The 23800-nt window shown below is 40.8% G+C and overlaps 1 protein-coding gene across 5 annotated transcripts; it reads right to left on the bottom strand.

The window, feature by feature from the left end:
- Window positions 1–6759: 6759 nt before the first annotated feature.
- Window positions 6760–23711, bottom strand: SPRTN (SprT-like N-terminal domain). Of its 5 annotated transcripts, none has more exons than XM_054247994.2 (6): window positions 23144–23711; window positions 21956–22055; window positions 14415–14543; window positions 10214–10481; window positions 9307–9361; window positions 6760–9191 (listed from the first exon to the last, which is right to left on the bottom strand). In XM_054247994.2, the coding sequence occupies exons 1-6, from the start codon at window positions 23362–23364 to the stop codon at window positions 9188–9190; spliced, it is 777 nt and encodes a 258-aa protein (XP_054103969.1). In that variant the 5' UTR covers window positions 23365–23711; the 3' UTR covers window positions 6760–9187. The 5 variants fall into 5 exon arrangements, with proteins under 5 accessions (XP_054103969.1, XP_078213462.1, XP_002760951.4 ...); XM_078357336.1 differs by lacking the exon at window positions 9307–9361 and adding an exon at window positions 14630–14787; XM_002760905.6 differs by lacking the exon at window positions 9307–9361.
- Window positions 23712–23800: the final 89 nt, after the last annotated feature.

The raw sequence follows: 23800 nt of genomic DNA on the forward strand, positions 1-23800 counted from the left end.
GATGGGTAGAGTGCAAAAAATTTTTTCCATTCTGTTGGTTGCTGGTTCACCCTAATGATTTCTTTTGCTGTACAGAAACTGTGGAGTTTAATTAGCTCCCATTTGTCTATTTTGGCTTTTGTTGCCAATGCTTTTGGTGTTATAGTCATGAAGTCCTTGACTATGCCTACTTCCTGAATGGTTTTGCCTAGGTTTTCTTCTAGGGTTTTTATGGTGTTAGGTCTTATGTTTAAGTCTTTAATCCACCTGGAGTTAATTTTAGTGTAAGGTGTCAGGAAGTGGTCCAGCTTCTGCTTTCTGCACATGGCTAGCAAGTTTTCCCAACATCATTTATTAAACAGGGAATCCTTTCCCCATTGCTTGTTTTTGTCTAGTTTGTCAAAGATCAGATGGTTGTAGATGTGTGGTGTTGCCTCCAAGGCCTCTGTTCTGTTCCATTGGTCTGTATCTCTGTTTTGATACCAGTACCATGCTGTTTTGATTACTGTAGCCTTGTAGTATAGTTTGAAGTCAGGTAGCATGATGCCTCGAGCTTTGTTCTTTTTGTTTAGAATTGTCTTGCCTATGTGGGCTCTCTTTTGGTTCCCTATGAGGTTTAAGGTGGTTTTTTTCTGGTTCTGTGAAGAAGGTCATAGGTAGCTTGATGGGCATAGCATTGAATCTATAAATTACTTTGGGCAGTATGGCCATTTTCACAATATTGATTCTTCCTAACCATGCGCATGGAATGTTTTTCCATCTGTTTGTGTCCTCTCTTATTTCCTCGAGCAGTGGTTTGTAGTTCTCCTTGAAGAGACCCTTTACATCCTTTGTTACATCCTTTGTTGTATTCCTAGGTATTTTGTTTTCTTTGTAGTAATTGTGAATTGCAGTTAATTCTTGATTTGGCTCTCTTTAAGTCTGTTATTGGTATATAGGAATACTTGTGATTTCTGCACATTGATTTTATATCCTGAGACTTCCCTGAAGTGGCTTATTAGTTTAAAGAGATTTTGGGCTGAGACGATGGGGTCTTCTGAATATACAATCATGTTGTCTGCAAATAGAGACAATTTGACGTCCTCATTTCCTAATTCAATACATATTATTTCTTTTTCTTGCCTGATTGCTCTGGCTAGAACTTCCAATACTATATTGAATAGGAGTGGTGAGAGAGGGCATCCTTATCTACTGCCAGATTTCAAAGGGAATGCTTCCACTTTTTGCCCATTGAGTATGATATTGGCTGTGGGTTTGTCATAAATAGCTTTTATTTTGAGGTGTGTTCTGTCAATACCTAGTTTATTTAGAGTTTTTAGCATAAAGGACTCTTGAATTTTGTCAAAGGCCTTCTCTGCTTCTATTGAGATAATGTGTTTTTTTTTTGTCTTTGGTTCTGTTTATGTGGTGGATTACATTTATAGACTTGCATATGTTGAATGAGCCTTGCATCCCTGGGATGAGGCTTTTTGATGTGCTGTTGCAATCGGTTTGCCAGTATTTTATTGAAGATTTTTGCATCTATGTTCATCATGGATATCAGCCTGAAGTTTTCTATTTTGTTGAGTCTCTGCCAGGTTTTGGCATCAGGATGATGTTGGTCTCATAAAATGATTTGGGAAGGATTCTCTCCTTTTATATTGTTTGGAATAGTTTCACCCTCTTCATATGTCTGGTAGAATTCAGCTGTCAACCCATCTGGACCTGGGCTTTTTTTTGGGTGGTAGTCTATTAATTGCTGCCTCAACTTCAGCCCTTGTTATTGGTCTATTGAGGGTTTCAACTCCTTCTTGGTTTAGGCTTGGGTGGGTGCGAGTGTCCAGGAATTTATCCATTTCTTCCAGGTTTACTGGTTTGTGTGGATAGAGTTATTTGTAGTAATCTCTGATGGTGGTTTGTATTTCTGTAGCATCAGGGATGATGTCCCCTTTATCATTTTTTATTGCATCTATTTGATTCTTCTCTCTTTTTTTATTAATCTGGCTAGCAGTCTATTTTGTTGATATTTTTGAAAAACCAGCTTCTGGATTTATTGATTTTTTGAAGGGTTTTTTTGTGTGTGTCTCTGTCTCCTTCAGTTCTGCTCTTAGTTATTTCTTGTTTTCTGCTAGCTTTTGAGTTTTTTTGATCCTGCTCCTCTAGCTCTTTCAATTTTGATGATAGAGTGTTGATTTTAGATCTTTCCTTGCTCCTCATCTGGGCATTTATTGCTATAATTTTCCCTCTAGACACTGCTTTAAATGTGTCCCATAGAGTCTGGTATGTTGTGTCTTCATTTTCGTTGGTTTTTAAGAATATCTTTATTTCTGCATTCTTTTCATTGTTTATCCAGTCAGCATTCAAGAGCCAGTTGTTCAGTTTCCATGAAGTTGTGTGGTTCTTATTTTCTTACTCCTGAATTCTTAATTTGATTGCACTGTGGTCTGAGAGACTGTTCGTTATGATTTCCGTTCTTTTTGCATTTTCTGAGGAGTGATTTACTTCCAATTATGTGGTCAATTGTAGAGTAGGTGTGATGTTGATGATGAGAAAAATGTATATTCTGTGGATTTGGGGTGGAGAGTTCTGTAAATGTCTATTAGGGTTGCTTGGTCCAGATCTGAGTTCAGGTCCTGGATATCCTTGTTAATTTTCTGTCTCTTTGATCTAACGTTGACAGTGGAGTGTTAAAGTTTCCCACTATTATTGTGTGGGAGTCTAAGTCTTTTGTAGGTCATTAAGAACTTGCTTTATGTATCTGGGTGCTCCTGTACTGGTTGTGTATATATTTAGGATCGTTAGCTGTTCTTGTTGCATTTATCCTTTTACCATTATGTAATGTCCTTCTTTGTCTCTTTTGATCTTTGTTGGTTATCAGAGACTAGGATTGCAACTCCTGGTTTTTTTTGCTCTCCATTTGCTTGGTAAAGCTTCCTCCATCCCTTTATTTTGAGCCTGTGTGCATCCTTGAACGTGAGAGGGGCTTCCTGGATACAGCACACCAATGGGTTTTGACTCTTTATCCAATTTGCCAGTCTGTGTCTTTTGATTGGGGCATTTAGCCCATTTACATTTAAGGTTATGTTATGTTGAATTTGATCCTGCCATTTTGATGATAGCTGGTTGTTCTGCCCATTAGTTGATGCAGTTTCTTCATTGTGTCGATGTTCTTTACCATTTGGTATGTTTTTGGAGTGGCTGGTACTGGTTGTTCCTTTCTATGTGTAGTGCCTCTTTCAGGAGCTCTTGTAAAGCAGGCATGGTGGTGATGAAATCTCTCAACAATTGCTTGTCTATAAAGGATTTTCTTTCTCCTTTGCTTATGAAGCTTAGTTTGGCTGGATATGAAATTCTAGGTGGAAAGTTCTTTTCTTTAAGGATGTTGAATATTGGCCCCCACTCTCTTCTGGCTTGTAGGGTTTCTGCTGAGAGATCCGCTATGAGTCTGATGGGCTTCCCTTTGTGGGCAACCCGACCTTTCTCTCTGGCTGCCCTTAGCATTTTTTCCTTCATTTCAACCCTGATTATGTGCCTTGGGGTTGCTCTTCTTGAGGAATATCTTTGTGGTATTCTCTGTATTTCCTGGACTTGAATACCAGCCTGCCCTGCTAGGTTGGGGAAGTTCTCCTGGATAATATCCTGGAGAGTGTTTTCCAGCTTGGATTCATTCTCTGTCACATTCACATACCCCTATCAATCATAGATTAGGCCTCTTCACATAATCCCATATTTCTTGGAGGCTTTGTTAATTTTCTTTCACTCTTTTTTTCTCTAATCTTGCCTCCTCGTTTTATTTCATTGAGTTGATCTTCAATCTCTGATATCCTTTCCTCTGCTTGGTCAATTCAGCGGTTGAAACTTGTGTATGCTCTATGAAGTTCTCATGTTGTTTTCCAGCTCCATCAAGTCATTTATATTCTTCTCTAAGCTGTTTATTCTCCTTAGCATTTCATCAAACCTTTTTTCAAGGTTCTTAGTTTCTTTGTTGGGTTAGAACACGTTCTTTTAGCTCAGAGACGTTTACTACCCATCTTCTGACGCCTGTCAGTTTATCAGACTCATTCTCCATCCAGTTTTGTTCTTTTGCTGGTGAGGAGTTGTGATCCCTTGGAGGAGGGGAGGCATTCTGGTTTGGGGTGTTTTCATCCTTTCTGCACTGGTTTCTTCCCATCTTTGTGGATTTAGCTACCTGTGGTCTTTGTAGTTGGTAATTTTCAGATGGGGTCTCTGACTGGACATCCTTTTTGTTGATGTTGAAGTTATTTGTTTTTTAGTTTTCTTTCTAACAGGTCCCTCTGCTGTAGGACTACTGGAGGTCCACTCCAGGCCCTGCTTGCCTGGGGATCACCTGTGGCAGCTGCAGAACAGTAAGGGTTGCTGCCAATTTCTTCTTCTGTTATCTTTGTTCCGGAAGGATACCCACCAGATCTCAGCCTGAGCCCTCCTTTATGAGGTGACTCTTTGGATATATGGGGGTCAGGGAGCTGCTTGAGGAGACAGTCTGTCCCTTATAGGAGCCCAAGTACTGAGCTGTGAGCTTCATTGTTCTGTTCAGAGCTGCTGGGCATGTATGTTTAAGTTTGCTGCAGCAGAACTCATAGACTCTTTTCCCAGGTGCTCTGTCCTGGGAAGGTGGGGCTTTATTTATAAGTTCCTGATGTGCTGCTGCCTTTTTTTCAGAGCTGCCCTGCCCAGCAAGGAGGTAGCTAGTCAGTCTGCCAGCAGAGGCATTGCTGAGCTTCCATGGGCTCTGCCCAGCTGCTGTGTGAACTTCCTTGCAGTTTTGTTTATAGAGGTATAGTTAGAACTGCCTCAGTAATGGCAGACTGCCTTAGTAGTGGCAGACTGCCTCGGTAATGGTGGATGCCCTTCCCCCAACAGAGCTGGACTGTCTGGGGTCCAGATGCGCTTGCTGTGAAACTCAATCCAGAGGTTTCAGATGCTGGTCTTTGTGGGGGTGGAACCCGCTGAGCCAGTTCACCTGGCTCCCTGTTTCAGCCCACTTTTTTTCAGTTGAATGGGCGGCTATTTCCCAGGCGTTCCAGGCACCAGTTGAAATGGCCGCCCAGATTTGTGTTTTTGTGCAGAGACCCACTATGCTGGCTGAAACAGCCGTGCTGAAAACTCGTGGTACTCTTCAGCCCAGGAATCTCCCTATGTGTGGACAGTAATAACTCATTTGGAAATGCGATGTTCACTCAACCTCTGCATTGTTCTCGCTGGGAACTGCACTCCAGAGCTGTTCCTATTTGGCCATCTTGGATCCCTCTCTCTAATTTTTGTGTTTTTAATAGAGATGGGGCTTCACCATGTTGGCCATGTTAGTCTCAAACTCCTGCCCTCAGGTGATGCACCCACCTCGGCCTCCCAAAGTATTGGGATTACAGGTGCAAGCCACTGCATTCAGCACAATTTTCTAAAGTAAAAATTACTTTGGCTAGGTAACATACAACTCTAACTTTAAAAAACACTGTATTGGCCAGGCACAGTGGCTCATGCCTGTACTCCCAGCACTTTGGGAGGCCAAGGGGGCAGATCACTTGGGGTCAGGAGTTCAAGACCAGCCTGGCCAACAAGGTGAAACCTCATCTCTTCTAAAAATACAAAAGTTAGCCAGGCGTGGTGGCACTCACCTGTAATCCCAGCTATTGGGAGGCTGAGGCAGGAGGCAGAGGTCACAGTCAGCTGAGATTGTGTCACTGCACTCCATCCAGCCTGGGCAACAGAGCGAGACTGTCTTAAAAAAAAGGCAAAACCCCCCAAAACCCACTGTTTTATAGAATTAAAATCTAGACCCCCATGTCCCCACAATAAGGGGAGAGCATTTAAGGGTTGAGCCAGAATTACCAGCTCTGCTTTTAAGGTGGGAAGTTTGCTTTAAAAGGAAAAATCTAAATAGAAACAAAACTATCTCTATTATGAATGACAGATTTGGGGAAATATCAGAATTCTTAGGGTGCAAATTTTCTCAAGTGTTTAACAGATGTAGTAAAGGCTTAATTTCAAATTGAGTTCCATTTTCTCAACTATTTCCATCATTCCCTAGAACTTGACACCAACTCCTGATGTTTCTCAAAATCTTTTCTTTTCTCTCCATTCCTGCCACTACACGTCCCCCATCTATGCTGTCCCCAGAATAAATGCATCGGAAACACTTCTCAACCTGTTTTGACCAGCTTATAAGCCTTTCCAAGCCCCACCTAAATTAAGAGATGCTTATCAGCAGGTATCACACAAACAGACATAAAGTGAGGAACGTAAGGTCCCTGACGTCAAACTGGTACTACTTAGCTAAATCTGTCCTATCTGCCATCCCTGCTTCGGCCATTTTGCTCTCCACACTTTATTCACTTGGAATAGCATACACTTCCCTTGGAACATACTGGTCTATTTCCATGCCCTTGTGTTACTTTTTCCCTTTGCAAGAATCTTCCCACCCTTCATTAACCAGGCTAACTCGACTCACTCTACATGATTCAACTTTGGATGCTGTCTCCTCCAAGAAACATCCCCTGAAGTTCTGGACTGAGCTAATTGTCCTTCCTACCATTTTTTCACAGCAACCAGCAAAAACCCTTGTGTAGCACTTAGCAAACTCTACGGAGATTAATGTACATCTGTCTTACTCCCCAATTGGCTGTAAAGCTCCTGGAGGGCATGGACCATCTTAGCTACTTCGCAGCCCAGAACCTTGTGTGGTTTTGGCTCAGGAAGCATTTAATTACACATAATTTGTTAGATTCATTTAAAGAAAATGATCCTCTGTGAAAATAGAACTGTATATATTGAACATAATACACATTTTAATAGCTATTTCTATTTATTCAAATTTTAACTTAATGTTTTAAGAAATATCAAAACTTGTGAACATCCAACCTGTCTAAAATGAAAAGGGCTGGTAACAGGGTTAAGAATGGTGAACCGAAACTCTCATACATTGCTGGTAGAAGTGTAAACAACTGGCAGGATTCACTAAAGCTAAACAGAAATAATACCCAGTGACTCAGCAGTTCCATTTCCTGTGTGTACCCAACAGAAAAGACAAGAACGTTCTTAGCAGCATTATGCTTACCGGCCCCAAACTGGAAATAATTCAAATGGCCATTAACATTAGAATGGATGAATAAATTCAAGTATATTCATACAAATGTAAGAGCAATGAAAATGACCTCCTGCTACACATAGCAACAAATATCCTCCATCATGAAGTTCAAAAATAATCTGTGATGATGGGGTAAAAACAGTGGGTACACCTCTGGAGGTGGTGAGGGTCGTGGGTATCAACAGGGAGCAGGCACCTATAGGAAGCCTTCTGTGGCAATGGAAGCGTTCTCTAACTTGATCTGGGTAGTAGTTACACAGGTGGACATTGTAAAAGTTTAACCAGCTGAGCACTTAAGATTCGTGCACGTGTATTACAATGATGTGAAGAAAAATTGCAAGAAGAAAAAAGAAAATTTGTGAACAACTAAGGTGTTACGACTATGCCAACAGCATGTTACAACCACAAGACAAAAAGTAAACTGATAAAGGTATCTTTGTCCTTCCCTATGAACATGAAAAAGAAGTTTGTTTTTTTTTTTAAAAAAAAAATTAATTTAAATGCACAAATGGTTTTCCTTTTATTATAATGGTTGAAACTTGGCTTAAAGTTCAAAATACTATTTCCAGATAATTTTCCACTGTTACATAAACTAGGCAACTTTGTTATGTTTATGCTATACGTATCAGTTACTTATCAGCACTGAATTTTAACCACTCTGCTGAATTTTGAGAAAACAGCCAAACCCAATAATCTGGCCTACAGATTTTACAGTGGCTATTACTAAAAATATTTCAAAAGAAATTTATTTTACTATATTCCATATTCTTTAACTTAAAATCTGCTGCCACCATTTAGTAAAAGTGGGACAAATAAAACTCTTTAAAATATAGAAAATATAGTTCCTGTTAAGATTTTGTAAAAAACATTAAAAATAAATAATACAATTTGAATACTCTAAAACAATATACTTTGTACTCTAGACTGTGGTTTTGGTCAGTATGTCTTGACACTATGAAGATTTACATGAGTTCAGGAAATGAGTTGTAATACTATTAATAAAGAAATAGTCAACATAACCAAATACCTGACAGAATTCCTCATATGGATATTTTTAGGAGTATACAATAAAAAGATAAATAGATTTTAAAATCCTAAGAACAAGAAAGAACAAAAGTATCTAAAAATTATACATGACAGGCAGAACCACCTGGGTTACAGTATACGTAAGGCAAGAGTGAATGTAGCACCTTGAGATACAAAACATCTTAAAATTACAATCTTACCTATGTATATATAAAATAGAACATTCTGTATTGGTTATGTGAACTAGATTATAGCCTAGACATCTTAGTATTAACCAGGACTTCCTGACTGGCTGACACAGCACATTAGTGAGGTAATACAGGTGGTACTTAAGACTTTCCAACCTTTTTCAAAGACTTTCTTCAGCTTTTGACCTTGACGCAATCACCTTCAAGGCACCGGTCCAAGTGTTCATTAATCTGAGACTCCAAAACTTCATTCTGACAAACTGGGCAATTAACTCTTTTGCCCTGACTAGACGAACTGCTGGAATTCTGAGTGGCTGTAGGACATGAACTATAATTTGGATCATTACCCCTGCTTTCTATTCGCTCTTTCTTGATAAAAAAATTGTCAAAAACAGTCTTATCCTCTAGCCTAGGTCGTTTATTTGGGAATGTACCTTCAGACCCATTCACATCCTGGGATAGAGTCACAGATGTTGATTCCACTGCTTTTGAAGAATTTCTTAGGGATGTCTTAGAAGATGAAACCCTTCTTTGAGAACCAGAAGAGACTGAGTTTTTAGGGATGTTGCCAACTGTTACCCTTTTTGGTGGAGATCCATTCACACCTCTGAAAGCCTTTTGACTGGCAACTGATAATCTAGGAAAGTAGTTGCTTAGAACATTTTGGTGACTGTTAGGAGCAGGGGAGACTAGATGAGAATTTTTACTTGAAACATTCTGTTCAAAATTCACCTTGATTTCAGAATTAGATCTTACAGCATTTGCTGAATGGTTGTGATTTAAAAGATTTTGGGTTTTATTAATGTCATGTGAAGTGATCAATTTCCCAGGTGAAGGTAAATTGCTTGTTTCTCCTAGAACATATCCTTTACCATTAAAAGGGATGACTAGCTGGGCCTCACCTCTGTTGGGTTTATCTGCAAAAAAAGCAAGTAAGATTTTTATGTAAGTGCCTCATCTCAATAGATATACAGTAACAAACATTAACGTACAGTTTTCTCAAAATGAAGAAATATTTTAACTATCTTATACCTAGGCAATCCTATTAATGCGAGAAGAGCAATCTTCAGAATTAAGAGTTCTGATGCTGAAGAGAATATAAAGAATAAAATGAATTCTCGAATATTTATATATAGAATCTTACCATGCCAAAGACCAATAACAAAGCAACATTTACCATGAGAATTGCTTAGCGTCCTTTATGCGTAATTCCAGGAGGGAAAAATCTGCTGCCTCATTCTTATCTTTCCTCTACTCACAAAAATGAAGATAAAGTCTTTCCACATTAATTCATCTACAGCTCCTTCACTTAATTAAAGATTTGGGAAATACAGCCTATGTTCTTGGGTTCTACCGCATGAAATCAACAACTTCCCAAGGGAAGAAGCATCTTCAGTAACTGAACTTCATAGGAAAAGGGTAAATCTTGAAGATGAAGTACTGGCAAATACTTTGCAATTCTTCTAACGAACATACATACATCAATAGCAGTCACTTGGATAGAATCCAACTGATTGGAAGGGGTGTAGTTAGGGTGCATATTCCGGGCACTGTTACTTGAAAATTACTGTTTTTATTTTGACAATCTTTTTGCCTTCTGTTTCCTAATAACTCAGTGAGTCAAGATAGGGAAAGGAACTTTACCTCAAATATGATCAGGAATTGAGTTTTGTTTCTCTGAATAAAAAGAAACTAAAAAAGTTAATAAAAATATCAGTGGAAACTATTCCTACTTTTACTTACTTCTGTATAGAGCAAAGTATATTTTCCTACCATCATTTCATGGACCATGGGGTTTTTTCCTTGAGTCTACAGCTGAAGACTTCTACACCAGAAACAGTCCTTAAGCTTATCTTAATACCAGTTCTCTGAAGGACAGTATTGTCTTTACAGTTTGGATATAGTCACAGAAACGGTGGAAGAACACACACGAAGGTACCTTTATTCTCTGCAGCTGATACTGGGTGCTTTGCTAGTTTTGTCTTTCCTTTGCCTTTTTTTGAGTAATTCTCTGGCTCCTTGATTTTTATGAAAGTGCCTCCACAGGTTTTCTGGTGCTCAGCCCACCAATAGTCATGAGCAGAGGGTTCCCTGTTAGTGGCTCGCTTAACATAGCCGTAATATGGCGGCCGGTGCTGGCACGGCCCATTGCAGCGCCACCAGTGTCGCCGATACTCATCCACCTCATCGTGAAAAGTATGGTATACCTGAGTGGAGAGAATTTTCAGTATTCAATAAGCAAGTTAGCAACTGCAAGACAACAATGTACATAAACAGTCTTTTTTTTTTAATTTTTAAACTTTGTTTCCCAGAGTTTTCTGAAAGGTTCTATTTTGGGAAAGAAAGCAACTATATTTAGTTTCTGTTCAAAAGTCGATTTTAATGGGAAACAGCAGCAGTTAATACTTCACAAATTGTGTAAACACAGATGCATGTGGGGTTAGAAGACAAGAAATCTTTTAAAAACAAAACCACAGAAAATCTCCATGAATACTAAAAGTTTTTGAAATCAAATTTTTATCAAAAAATTAGGATAGTTTATGTAATATCATACTAAAATAAGAATCATTCCCACTGCTAAATTGAAATTTTCCCTGTAAGAAACAATAGCAAAGGGTTCGAATGGACTAAACTATTCCCTATAAATGCCTGAGCCTAACAACACTAGTATCTTACCCAACGAAGCTTCTGCTAAGGTCGCTCTCTACATTCTCGAAGTTCTTTGCTTATGTCTCCGTAATAAGCCTTATGTGGTACCATTTTGTCTGTTTATAATACTTCTCTTGGCAGACTGAAAAGTTCTCCAGGATCTGAATGTTTAAATTTTCTGTGTCCCTAGTGATAATATAGTGCATTTGGCACCAGTAAGGTGCTCAGCCAGAAAAGCATCATTCATTGAGTCAAATAAATTTCTCAGTGTGCTTTTCGGGTCTTAAGTAGAATGCCTTTTTTTTCCCCACTCTCTAGACAAAAATCCTACTTAGAACCTAAGCAGACAATAGGTAAAAGAAAAGATCTGACTGAAAAGATGGTCAGCCCTCTCAGCACAGTGACACTGAGGACTACAGAACACTATTTGAAAGCGACTCCTAAATGACTATAGCCACCTTATTCTTCTGCCTTCTCATTGGAACATTACTATTTCTGTAAGAGTAAGAAGCATCTGTATATGAGATTCTGGTTTTTTGCCAAAGACATTTAGCTTTCTAATAAATTCCCCTTGTGCTTAAGAATGCTCAGCTTTTCCATAATTCTATAGATAGTGTTAAATTCACTTTCTCTCCATCCTAAGCAAAAAATTTCTACTACTTGGTAAGCATGCAAATGATACACATTATATTGGATGCAGAAAGGATTGAAGGACATAGGTTTTAAGGCAAAGAAGGATCGGAAACCCCACACTATATTACATTCAGAACTCTTGACTTTAATTTGTTACCAAAAAAGACAGGGAAATGGATGTTTTATTTATTTATTTATTTTATTTTTTTATTTTTGAGATGGAGTTTCAAGCTCGTTACCCAGGCTGGAGTGCAATGGCGCCATCTCGGCTCACCGCAACCTCCGCCTCCTGGGTTCAGGCAATTCTCCTGCCTCAGCCTCCTGAGTAGCTGGGATTACAGGCACGTGCCACCATGCCCAGCTGATTTTTTGTATTTTTAGTAGAGATGTGGTTTCACCATGTTGACCAGGATGGTCTCCATCTCTTGACCTCATGATCCACCTGCCTTGGCCTCCCAAAGTGCTGGGATTACAGGCTTGAGCCACCGCGCCCGGCCGGAAATGGATGTTTTGTTTGTTTTGTGACATGGACTCACTCTATTTGCCCAGGCTGGAGTGAGGTGGCATGATCTTGGCTCACTGCAACCTCCACCTCCCAGGCTCATGTGATCCTCCCACCTCAGCCTCCTGAGTAGCTGTGACTGCAAGTGTGAGCTACCACGCTTGGCTAATTTTTAAAATTTTGTGGAAACAAGATCTCACTATAGTGCCCAGGCTGATCTCAAACTCCTGGGCTCAAGTGATCCTCCCATTTTGGCCTCTCAAAGTGCTGGGATTACAAGAGTGAGCCACCACACCCAGCCTAGATCTGTTTTGCTTGAAATTCCTATAACTCCTACAGCCTGGGAATGTGACTTTTAACAATGTAATCACTAAAATAAAATTATTCTACAAGGTAGATACTCTGTGAAGTTCCTTATGACAGAATGAAACCTGTAAAAGCAAGGGGTGTTCACTCCATAAAACCTCTCCTAAATAAAAACACACAGATATCTAAGATAAAAGAACAAATCCTCTTCCAGCTGAACAATGGGATGTATACAAGGGCTTTGCTTAAAGTATAAGTTCTGGTTAAGAAACAAAGTATTTTATACAAGCAACTCTATAATTATCTTGCTAACCTTGATTTTATATCTGATTTTGAGACTCAATCTCGCTCTGTTGCCCAGGCTGAAGTGCAGTGGCATGCTCAATGCAACCTCCACCTCCCAGGTTCAAGCAATTCTTTGCCTCAGCCTCCCGAGTAGCTGGGATTACAGACACCTGCCACCACACCCAGCTAATTTTTTTTGTATTTTTAGTAGAGACGGGGTTTCATCATCTTGGCCAGGCTGGTCTTGAACTACTGACCTTGTGATCCACCTGCCTCAGCCTTCCAAAGTGCTGGGATTACAGGCATGAGCAACCGTGCCCGGCCCTTATGTCTGATTTTTTTAAGACTGCAAGCCACTTTCCTAATGTTGAAGTAACTGTACTAATAATTAAATGAGGTCTTTAGAAAATTAAAACTAATAGTTAGAAAATAATAATGTATGGAGAGACCAGGCATGGTGGCTCATGCCTGTAATCCCACCATTTTGGGAGGCTGAGATAGGAGGATCACTTGAGCCCATGAGTTCAAGACCAGCCTGGGCAACATGGTGAGACCCTATCTCTAAAGAAAAAAAATTTTTTTGAAATAGCCTGGCACAGTGGCACGCACCTGTAGCCCCCACTACTCAGGAGGCTGAGGCAGGAGGATCACTTGAGCCCAAGAGGTTGAATCTGCAGTGGGCTATGATTATACCACTGCATCCACTCTAGGCAAAAGAACAAGACCCTATCTCAAAAAAAACAAAAACAAAAACAAAACATGGCGGTTAAGCACTGTTCATTTTCTATCACACTGGATTCTGTGGCCTTTTAAAGGAAGGAAATACCCAAACATAAGAAAGAATGTAATCTATTCTATTAATATTCAATTCATATTTGTTAAGCCCATGTAAGAACAGTACATTATACACCTTATACATGTATTATAAAGACGGGCAGGAGCTACTATGTGCTCAAAAGTATGAAGGTAGCATTAAAAATTGTAAAAGCTTAAATATCTGCTGACGATTCAAAAGATGGAGAAATGAGATGCCACTGGGACGATGAAGAGCATTCAGACATAGAGCAGAGCAGTGGCACGCTTTAGGACACAGGCAAGAGTGGAGGTAGTAAAAAAGGAACAGGTTATTTAATAAAACAAATACAGTAATGATTAAACAACTAATGTTTAATTAGTGCTCAAACTGGGCTAAAATGTTTTGAAGTGCTTTTGCCTTTAATCCTTTCTCCTCACAAGGATCCAATAGATAGGTACTGTTATTACTCTCATTTGCCATGGGAGTAAAATGAGGCATAGAAAAGTTAAAGTTAATAACTGGTGGAGCCAGGATTTGAATCCAAGTAGCCTAATGCTTCCGGCTTTTTGGACTTCAGGCTTTGCCACCTCCTACAATACCATGCAGAGATATGACTCGAAGAATTCTGAGAGGGAATGACACCTGCAATGGTAGCAGGATACAGGATGAACTAAAGACGACAATAATAAGGAAACCAAGTTAAGAGGTCATATGAGTCCAGAAGAGAGGTACTGCAGGCCTGAATTAACCATTGACTTAGAAAGGTCAGAGGCCTTGGGACATCACTGGCTCTGCTGCCATTCTACCATGTGGCCCCAGACAAGCCAATATGCTTCTCTAAGTCTCTTGTTTGCTGTGGAAAATCCTCAAAGATATTTCTTTGTACCTTGTTCTCTACTTTTAATTAAATCTCAGGAGTTACTGAATAAACAACTACTAAATATCATAAATATATATGGCCTTATATACCGTTATATTGGCTCCAGTCATTCTGTTGATTCGATGCATATGTTTACAAAACTCTGGACCATGCCCTTCTCGGTCTTTATCATTATTAGTGACAAATAAATAGGCATGTATCATTTCATGCAGGAGGGTCTGGAACAAAAAATAATCAAATTATTTTCAGAGTTTGTATGACACATCAGAAAATATACATTTTCTTATTCTATCTGGAGTCTTACCTTTTTTGTATCACAGGGTTCCTTCAGGCTGGGTACCCTTCTAGGCTGGGTACAGTGGCTCATGCCTGTAATCCCCACACTTTGGGAGGTAAAGGTGGGAGGATTGCTTGAGCCCAGGAGTTTGAGACCAGCCTGGGCAAGATGGCGAAACCCTGCCTCTACAAAAAAATACAAAAATTAGCTGGGTGTGGTGGTACATGCCGATAGTCCCAGCTACTGAGGAGGCTGAGATGGGTGGATCCTCTGAGCCTGGGGAGTTGAGGCTACTGTGAGTTATGATCATGCTACTGCACTCCAGCCTGGGTAACAGAATGAGATCCTATCTCACAAAAATAAAACATCAACAAAAAACCCACCTCATTTTATAAAAATTATGTAAGCACACAGTCACAAAACACTGCATAAGAGTTGAGCATCCTAATGCTGAAAATCCAAAATTCAGAAGCATTTTGAGCACCAACATGACACTCAAAGGAAATGCGCATTTTCAGATTTGGGATGGTCCACCTATAAGGATAACACGAGTATTCCAAACTCCAAATAAATCTGAAATCTAAGACACTTGTAGTCCCAGGCATTTCAGAGAAGGGGTACCCAAATCTGCATAATATCTGAAGCTCTGAAAATCACAGGTTAAGAACTCCCTGTTCTAAGAAGGCCTTTTTAACTACAAATCAACATCCAGAAAAATCAATGAATTGAACTACATAAAAACTTTAAAAATTCTTTTTTTCTTTTGAGACAGGGTCTCACTCTTTTGCCCAGGCTGGAGTGCAGTGGCTCAATTTCGGCTAACTGCAACCTCTGCCTCCAGGGTCCAAGCGATTCTCACGCCTCAGCCTCCTCAGTAGCTGGGACTACAGGCGCCTGCCACTATGCCCAGCTAATTTTTGTATTTTAGCAGAGATGAGGTTTGGCCATGTTGGCCAAACTGGTCTTGAACTCCTGACCTCAAGTGATCTGCCCGTCTCAGCCTCCCAAAGTGCTGGGATTACAGGCGTGAGCCGCTGCGTCCCGGCAAAACATTAAAACTCTAGTAAAAAACCCGTAAGTAAAAAGATAAACTTAGAAAAATATATGTATAAATTATATCATAGGCTATTCCTAATATACAAAGAGGTCCAATGTCAACAGGGAAATGACAACCCAATTTCAAAATGGGCAAAGATTACGGAATTCACAGAAGTATAAATGACCCATAAACAAATGAAAAAAAAATACCTAACTTCATTTATAAAGAGAAATGCAAATTAATACTACACTAGGATGGTCAGGCATGGTGGTTCATGCCTGTAATCCTAGCCCTTTGGGAGGCTGAGGTGGGAGGACTGCTTGAGGCCAGGAGTTGAAAACCAGCCTGGGTCAACATAGTGAGACCTTGTCTCTACCAAAATAAAACAAAGCAATTAGTTAGGTGTAAGAGTGTGAACCTGTAGTCCTATCTACTCAGGAGGCTGAGACAGGAGGATCTCTTGAGGCCAGGAATTCAAGGTTGCAGTGAGCTTTGATTGCCTCCAGCCTGGGCAACCCAGCAAGACCCTGTCTCAAAAAACCAAAAAAAAAAACCCACAAAAACCCAACACTAGGACACTACGACTTATCAAGATTGGTAAAACTCATAAAATTTGACACCGTTAATAAAGCTAAGGGAAAATAAACATTCCCATATACTTCTGATGGAAGTGCAATTCTCCTAAGGAAAATCTGGCAGCATCTAACAAAATTACAAATGCATTTGTCTTTTGAGGCAGCCACACCTGACTAGCATGCAAGGTCATATGTACAAGGGTATTCACTGTGACACTGCTTATAATAGCAAAAGACTGGAAATAACTCCAGTGTTTTGTACATCCACATAATGGAATTATATGCAGCCTTAAAAAAGAATGAGAAGGATCTATGTGAAATAGATTTGGAGAAAGCTACAGAGTATACCAATGAAAAAGACAGGGGCCAGGCATGGTGGCTGATGCCTGCCTGTAATCCCAGCACTTTGGGAGGCTGGGGTGGGTGGATTATCTGAGGTCAGGAATTCAAGACCAGCCTTGTCAACATGGTAAAACCTCGTCTCTACTAAATATACAAAAATTAGCTGGGCATGGTGGCAGGCGCCTATAATCTCCTACTAAGGAGACTGAGGCAGGAGAATCTCTTGAACCCGGGAGGCAGAGGTTACAGTGAGCCGAGATGACTGCACTCCAGCCTGGGTAACAAGATCGAAAATTCATCTCACAAAAAAAAAATAGAAAGAAAAAGAAAAAGACAAAGTACAGAAGATTGTGCACAGTATTTTGTGTAAGAAAAATTCTGTGTGGTGGGGAAAAGGAATAAAAATGGATAGAAATATTTGCAAAACAGAAAAATGAAAGAGTAAAAAGAAACTAACAGTTCCTACAGCAAATAGGGAATTCAAGATAGAGGAGGATATTGAACAATACATCTTTGTATACAGCTTTCTACAGTTTTTGGGTTTTGATTAAGAAATTATGAAAACTTTAAAATGAAAACCTACTGCCCATTCCACACCAAGGATGCACAAGTTTCTGTGCAAAATTAACAAAAGCATTTAAGGTTGCTCGGGTTTTTGCTCTAAAAAATACAAATAATTTTTTAAGCAAAAATCAGAAAGATCTTCAAAGACATACCTTTTTCATGATCCTCCAAAATTTTTTTTAAAAAGAATTTCCATCAGAAGAACTAGACTGTCATTAATGAATTTTAGTCTTATAAAATTATGCTGAACAGAAAAATGAGAGAATCAAACATTTTAACTTGGTCATTCATATATCCCTCTAAAAATTATCAACTGTATCTCTTAAAAGGAACTTTATTTATTTATCTCATTATTTCTCAGACATGGGTTCTCACTTTGTCACCTAGACTGGAGTGCAGTGGCATGATTATACTTCACTGCAGCCTCAAATTTGATCCCAGAGTAGCTGGGATTACAGGTGCGTGCCACCACACCTGGCTAATACTTTTTCAATTTTTTTGTAGTGACGGGGTCTCACTATCTTGCCCAGATAGGTCTCCAACTCTTGGGCTCAAGTAATCCATCTGTCTTTGCCTGGGATTACATGCATGAGCCACTGCACCCAGCCAGAACTTTATTTTTCAAGTAAATGCCACTCAATGAAGAAGACTCAAACTCAAGAAAGGTATTTCAAAAGTTTCTCCACATTCTAAATTAGAGTAATGACAAAGAACTATTCTTATAAAGGAGAAATGAATTTAGGTTCCTGATTTTTGGTTCAATTTAATTAAACATTAAAAACATCCCCAAAATGGTATGAACATTTTTTTATATCTATCATTTTCCACATTTAGTCTCAATTCAAGGATATATACAACACAGTCCCAAAATACCTGTTTCCCATTACTGTTTTATCCAGTCAAAACGAACTACTTTTGTCCTAAACATGCCCCCCATTGTCTGATCTAACTTTTGTTCATATTACTCCCACTCTTTCTGCCAAGGGTGGCCTCCTGTACTATCTCTGCTTGTCAAGGATACAGTTTATCCTTTAGGGCTCACCTCTCCACGTTTTAATCAACAGGAGTATGAGCTGAATGGTAAAGGGTACAGACAAGAGCCTTAAGAGTCAGGGAAACTAGAACCTAAACCCACAATCATATGCATGAGACCTGGGACAGGTTACAAGTGACTCCTCATCCCTAAAATGGGAGATCCTAATTTTGTAGGGCTGTAGTAAAGGCTACTTTAATTTAGTCCAAAGTTTCACACTCAATAGGTGCTTGATAGTAAGCAGTAGGAGTGGGGATGGTAGTAATAAAATGTTCAGTTATAAAGCTTTTCTTGACCACCTCAACCAGATAATGTCTGTTCCTTTTCTGAACCCCCTTCATTATGATTTAGTTAACTACAGTTGTGCCTCACTTGACAAGGGCATGTTCTGAAAAATCCATTTTTAGGCCATTTTGTCATTGTGCAAACAAGAGTGTACTTACACAAACCCAGATGGTATAGCCTAACTACACACCGAGGCTACAGGGTATAGCCTCTGCTCCTAGGCAGCAAACCTGTACAGCATGTTACTATACTGAATGCTGTAGGCAGTGCAACACAATGGTAAGTATTTGTGCAACTAAATATAAAAAACAGAAAAGGTACAATAAAAATATGGTCTTGGCCAGGTGCAGTGGCTCACGCCTGTAATCCCAGCACTTTGGGAGGCTGAGGCGGGTGGATCACAAGGTCAAGAGATCGAAACCATCCTGGTCAACATGGTGAAACCCCATCTCTACTAAAAATACAAAAAATTAGCTGGGCACAGTGGTGCACACCTGTAATCCCACCTACTCAGGAGGCTGAGGCAGGAGAATTGCCTGAACCCAGGAGGCAAAGGTTGCGGTGAGCTGAGATCGCGCCATTGCACTCCAGCCTGGGTAACAAGAGTGAAACGCTGTCTCAAAAAAAAAAAAAAAATATGGTCTTGGCCAGGCATGATGGCTCACAGCTATAGTCCCAGCACTTTGGAAGGCCAAGGTGGGCAGATCACCTGAGGTCAGGAGTTTGAGACCAGCCTGGCAACATGGGGAAACCCCACCTCTACTAAAAACACAAAAATCAGCAGGGCATGGTGGCAGGCACCTGTAATCCCAGCTACCTGGGAAGCTGAGGTAGGAGGATCATTTGCACCCGGGAGGTGGAGACTGCAGTGAGCCAAGATCGTGTCATTGTACTCCAGCCTGGGCAACAAGAGCGAAACTCCATCTCAAAAAATAAATAAAAAATTTAAAATAATAAAAATATGGCCTTATAATCTTATGGGACAACTGTTATACATGGGGTCCGCCATTGACCAAAACGTTGTTTTGTAACTTTCTGCCAACAGGAAGCGCTCACTTGATACCATTATACATTCCCCATTCTCTTCTCATGCACTAGTTAAAAACATTTATTCATGTGTTTTTGTAATCATTTACCCAATACATATTCTTTAAGCAACTCTTCCAATTAGGACTCCTTGTAAGGCTGATTCGGTTAATCATGCTGTTCAACTTTTAAAAATGTTTATTATTTTTTTCTGCTTATTCATTGGGTTACTGAAAAGGTTGTGTTAACATTCTGCAAGTATGAGGCTGGGCAAGGTGGTCGACACCTGTAATCATAGCACGTTGGGCGACTGAGGCAGGGGGATTGCTTGGGCCTGAGAGGTTGAGGCTGTATGAGACAAGGTCATCCTCTGTCACCAAGGCTGGAATGCTGTGGTGTGATCTCGGCTCACTGTAACCACTGCCTCCCGGGTTCAAGGGTGATTCTTGTGCGTCAGCCTCCTGAATAGCTGGGACTACAGGTGGGTGTCACCACACCCGGCCAATTATTGTATTTTTAGTAGAGATGGGTTTCACCATGTTGGTCAGGCTGGTCTCGAACTCCTGGCCTCAAGTGATCCGCCAACCTCAGCCTCACAAAGTGCTGGGATTACAGGCGTGAGCCGCCCCTATTGTAGATTTTTTTTTGCTTCTGCTAATTTATGCCTCATAAAATTTAAAGCTGTGTTATCACTTTAAGGGTCATTCTGTATTGTCTTTTAATAGATTATTTTTTTGTTGTAAAATACCCCGGCTTTCTTCTAGTAAAACTTCTTCCCTTGAAGTCTTTAGTCTGATACTAATACTGCTTGAACATCTCTAATTTGACAATCCAAAATCTGAAATGCTCCAAAATCCAAAACTATTTGAGCACTTACAAGATGCTTAAAGGTTATGTTCCAAGGAAATGCTCACTAAAGCCATTTCAGATTTGGGATTTTTGGATCAGGGAAGCTCAACCAGTAAGTATAATGCAAATATTCCAATTTTTTAAAAACATCTGAAATCTGAAACACTTCTGGTCCCAAACACTTTGGATAAGGAATACTCAACCTATATAGCCACTAGCGTTTCCTGCCGTTAAGTGTGTGGGTGATACACGCCTCCCCACGCTTTTAAACTTAAAATAAGTGTGTCTTTACTGTAAGCATGGCTCTTTTAATCTACCATGCCATGCCATGCCTTCGATGGAGTGTTTAGTCCACGTACATTTAATTGTTGATATTTTCTTTACGCCCACCTTTCTCTTTACATCATCTAAGCTTTGTTCTTTTTCATTAATCAAGTATTTCTACTGTATAATTTTACATTTAGTAGCTATTCTTCAAACAAATTGTGGTAAGAAACACATAAACAAAATTCACCATCTTACCCATTTTTATGTGTACAGTTCAGTGTTGAGTATATTCACACTGTTATATAACCCACTGCCTTCTATTATTCTTAAAAACAGCATCCCAGGCCAGGCAGCCGTGGCTCATGCCTGTAACCCCAGCACTTTGGGAGGCAGGCCAAGGTGGGTGGATCACCTGGGGTCAGGAGTTCAAGACTAGACTGGCTAACATGACGAAATCCCATCTCTACTCAAAACACAGACATTAGCCAGGCATGGTGGAGGATGCCTGTAATCCTCGCTACTTGGGAGGCTGAGCAGAGAGAATTGCTTAAAGCCCAGGAGGTGGAGGTTGCAGTGAGCCAAGATTGTGTCAGTACACTCCAGCCTGGGCGACAGAGTGAAACTCTGTCTAAAAACAAAAAAAAAAAAAACGAAACAAAAAAAAAGGCATCCCTCATCTCCAAGCATGTTTTAACATGTTTCCCACCCCATGCTGAGAAACTCTACCACCCTGTGCTCTTTTGTATAGATATTTCTTTTTGGGGGGATGGAGTTTTGCTCTTGTTGCCCAGGCTGGGTTGCAATGGCATGGTCTTGGCTCACTGCAACCTCCACCTCCCAGGTTCAAGAGGTCCTCCTGCCTCAGGTCCCACTGCTCCCATTTGCTAGCAGAAGCAAGCACCAGCTCTAGCGTGCCCTCACACTGGTTTCTGCTGCCAGCTCAGCTAGGCGTCCTGAGAGCACAGCAGTGTGGCAGCCCAACTGAGGAGAATCAAAGTTTGTTTTTCTCAACAGGAAGATGTGGATTGTATTTTCTCTGCTTCTAAACATGTAATTTAGGCCAGTTACTGAACCTCTCTGAACCCTGATTTCTTTACTCATAAAAATGAAAACAGCAACACATGAACATAAACAGGGCTGTTGTAAAATCAAAACAGATAATATATCTAGGAGTCTTTTTTTTTTTTTTTTACTATGAAGTACTATACAAAAACATAAAGTGTCCATTATCTGCCCCATAATTCAAGTTTGCACTGAGGGCAAAGCATTTTTTTTTTTTTTTAAAACACATATAGGCTAATTCACGGCACTCTAAATCAGTGAGAAGCATTTGTAAATTACTGAGCTAGGAAGCAAGTGTACATGAAGAATACCTCTACAAGATCCTTTCTTGGTCTCAACTTTAAAAGGGGTTCGCTCAGGCGGATGGAACACATTCCACCCTTCCCTTCATAGCTGCATATCCCAGCACACCTAGAAAACAACCACCATAAAAATGTGTTACATTGACCAAATATACGCAAGTCCTTAACACATTCTTGGGCAGTTCACACTAAGAAAACTCAACTGGCAGATGCCTTTCTTGAAAGCATACCCCCTTGATACTGCAAAGCAGATACTCGCATTTCACCCAATTAGTTACAACCCTCAGTAGCACATTCTCACCACACTGCTTGAGAAGGTGGAAGGCTGCAGGCACCTGCTGGAGACACCAGAACAGTATCTGGTGTACAATGGGGACCCAGTGGAATACTATGCGGACCACATGGCCCAACTGCAGCTTCCCTTGCCCTAGCTGGGCTGCAACAGCTCAAAGACAATCCCATTCTGCTACTCCCAGTCTCCTTCCGACAAATTTGGTGTTAACAAGTAGATCTCCAGTAGCACATCTCCAAAATTATAACAGACGCCTATACAAAGGAGATTTGTACTTTACACACAATTTAATGTCGTATCTTAATTTGTTTCACTGTAGGTTTTCTATCAACTCAAAAACAAGCATGCTGGTATACAACCGTATCTTAAATTTAACCCTGTTCACGTGCAGGAGTAGATTATTATTTCAAATAGGGATTTGTTCAAATTTAGCGTGTAGAAAAAGAACCCTTTTAAAAGCATCACTGAAGATCCCCACTGCAGCACACGAGTTCACTAAAGTGGGTTCCTAACGAGAATAGAAGAGGACAGCACACATCCTCTGGAGGTTACTCTGCATCCTCAGCACTTTCTTAGGGGCAGATTTGGTTGCTTCTCTTTTCTGGCTCCTAGAGCACAATCATAAGGCAAATCAGAAACTTGTCATTTTCAAGTTTAGTGAGATTCAAATAACAATCTCATTTCTCATTATGTCCGAGTCCAACCGTGGCGGTATGGTCTACATAGCTTTCTTATTGTTCGAGTGGGAGAAACACGCTAAGACAGGAACTGCCAGGTCCAAAACCAGACCCCCTCATATAACCCCCCTCTGGGACGGTCGGACAGAGAAAGGAGAGAACCCCAGGGCCGAGGGCTGCAGAGGAGCTGCTAATCCCGCCTCTTTCCCCAGAGGGCTGGGAACTCACAGGGTCATTCGCACGCTCCACTTCACCTCGACCGCCTCCAGTTGGCCCCAGAAGAACTGGTCGTTAAACTGAACAAACAGGGCCTGCAAGTCCGGCGTGGGGTCCACCAATTCCCACGACGCGTCCACCAGCGACAGGGGCTCCTGGGCCTGATTGCGCTCCATGACCTGCAAGTTCCACTCCTCCTGAAGCCGCAGTGCCAACATCAGGTCATCATCCATCGCTGCCAAGATCCCAGGCGGGGTCCGCCGGCGTCAGGCTGACTCCCGAATCAGGCCGCGACCCCACGCCGCCTCGCAGAGGACCAGGACTAAGCTCCTAGGAGACACCGGCTCTCCGGACGGCCAATCTCGCGAGAGTCCGCGGAAACCCTCTTGAGAACGAGAACGTGAACCAAAACGGAGCTTACCCCAAACGCCGAAGCCAAGATTCTAGGTCTTTAAAAAGAGCAGTCAGCGTGACACCTCCTAGTAGGCGCAGACTCTGGGCTCCCAAGGCTCGGGCCCTAGGAAGCTTTCAGGAAGCTAGTTCCAGCCTTACTTTGCCAGTTATTTCAAGCCTCAACGTCACGCTCGGGTCATGCGCAGTACCCAAGTTTCGCTCGGCCTCTCCCCTCACTTCCGCAATAGCTCTTCTTGCGCATGCGCTTTAACCGAC

Source organism: Callithrix jacchus, chromosome 19, assembly GCF_049354715.1.
Source record: "Callithrix jacchus isolate 240 chromosome 19, calJac240_pri, whole genome shotgun sequence".
Lineage (NCBI taxonomy): Eukaryota > Metazoa > Chordata > Mammalia > Primates > Cebidae > Callithrix > Callithrix jacchus.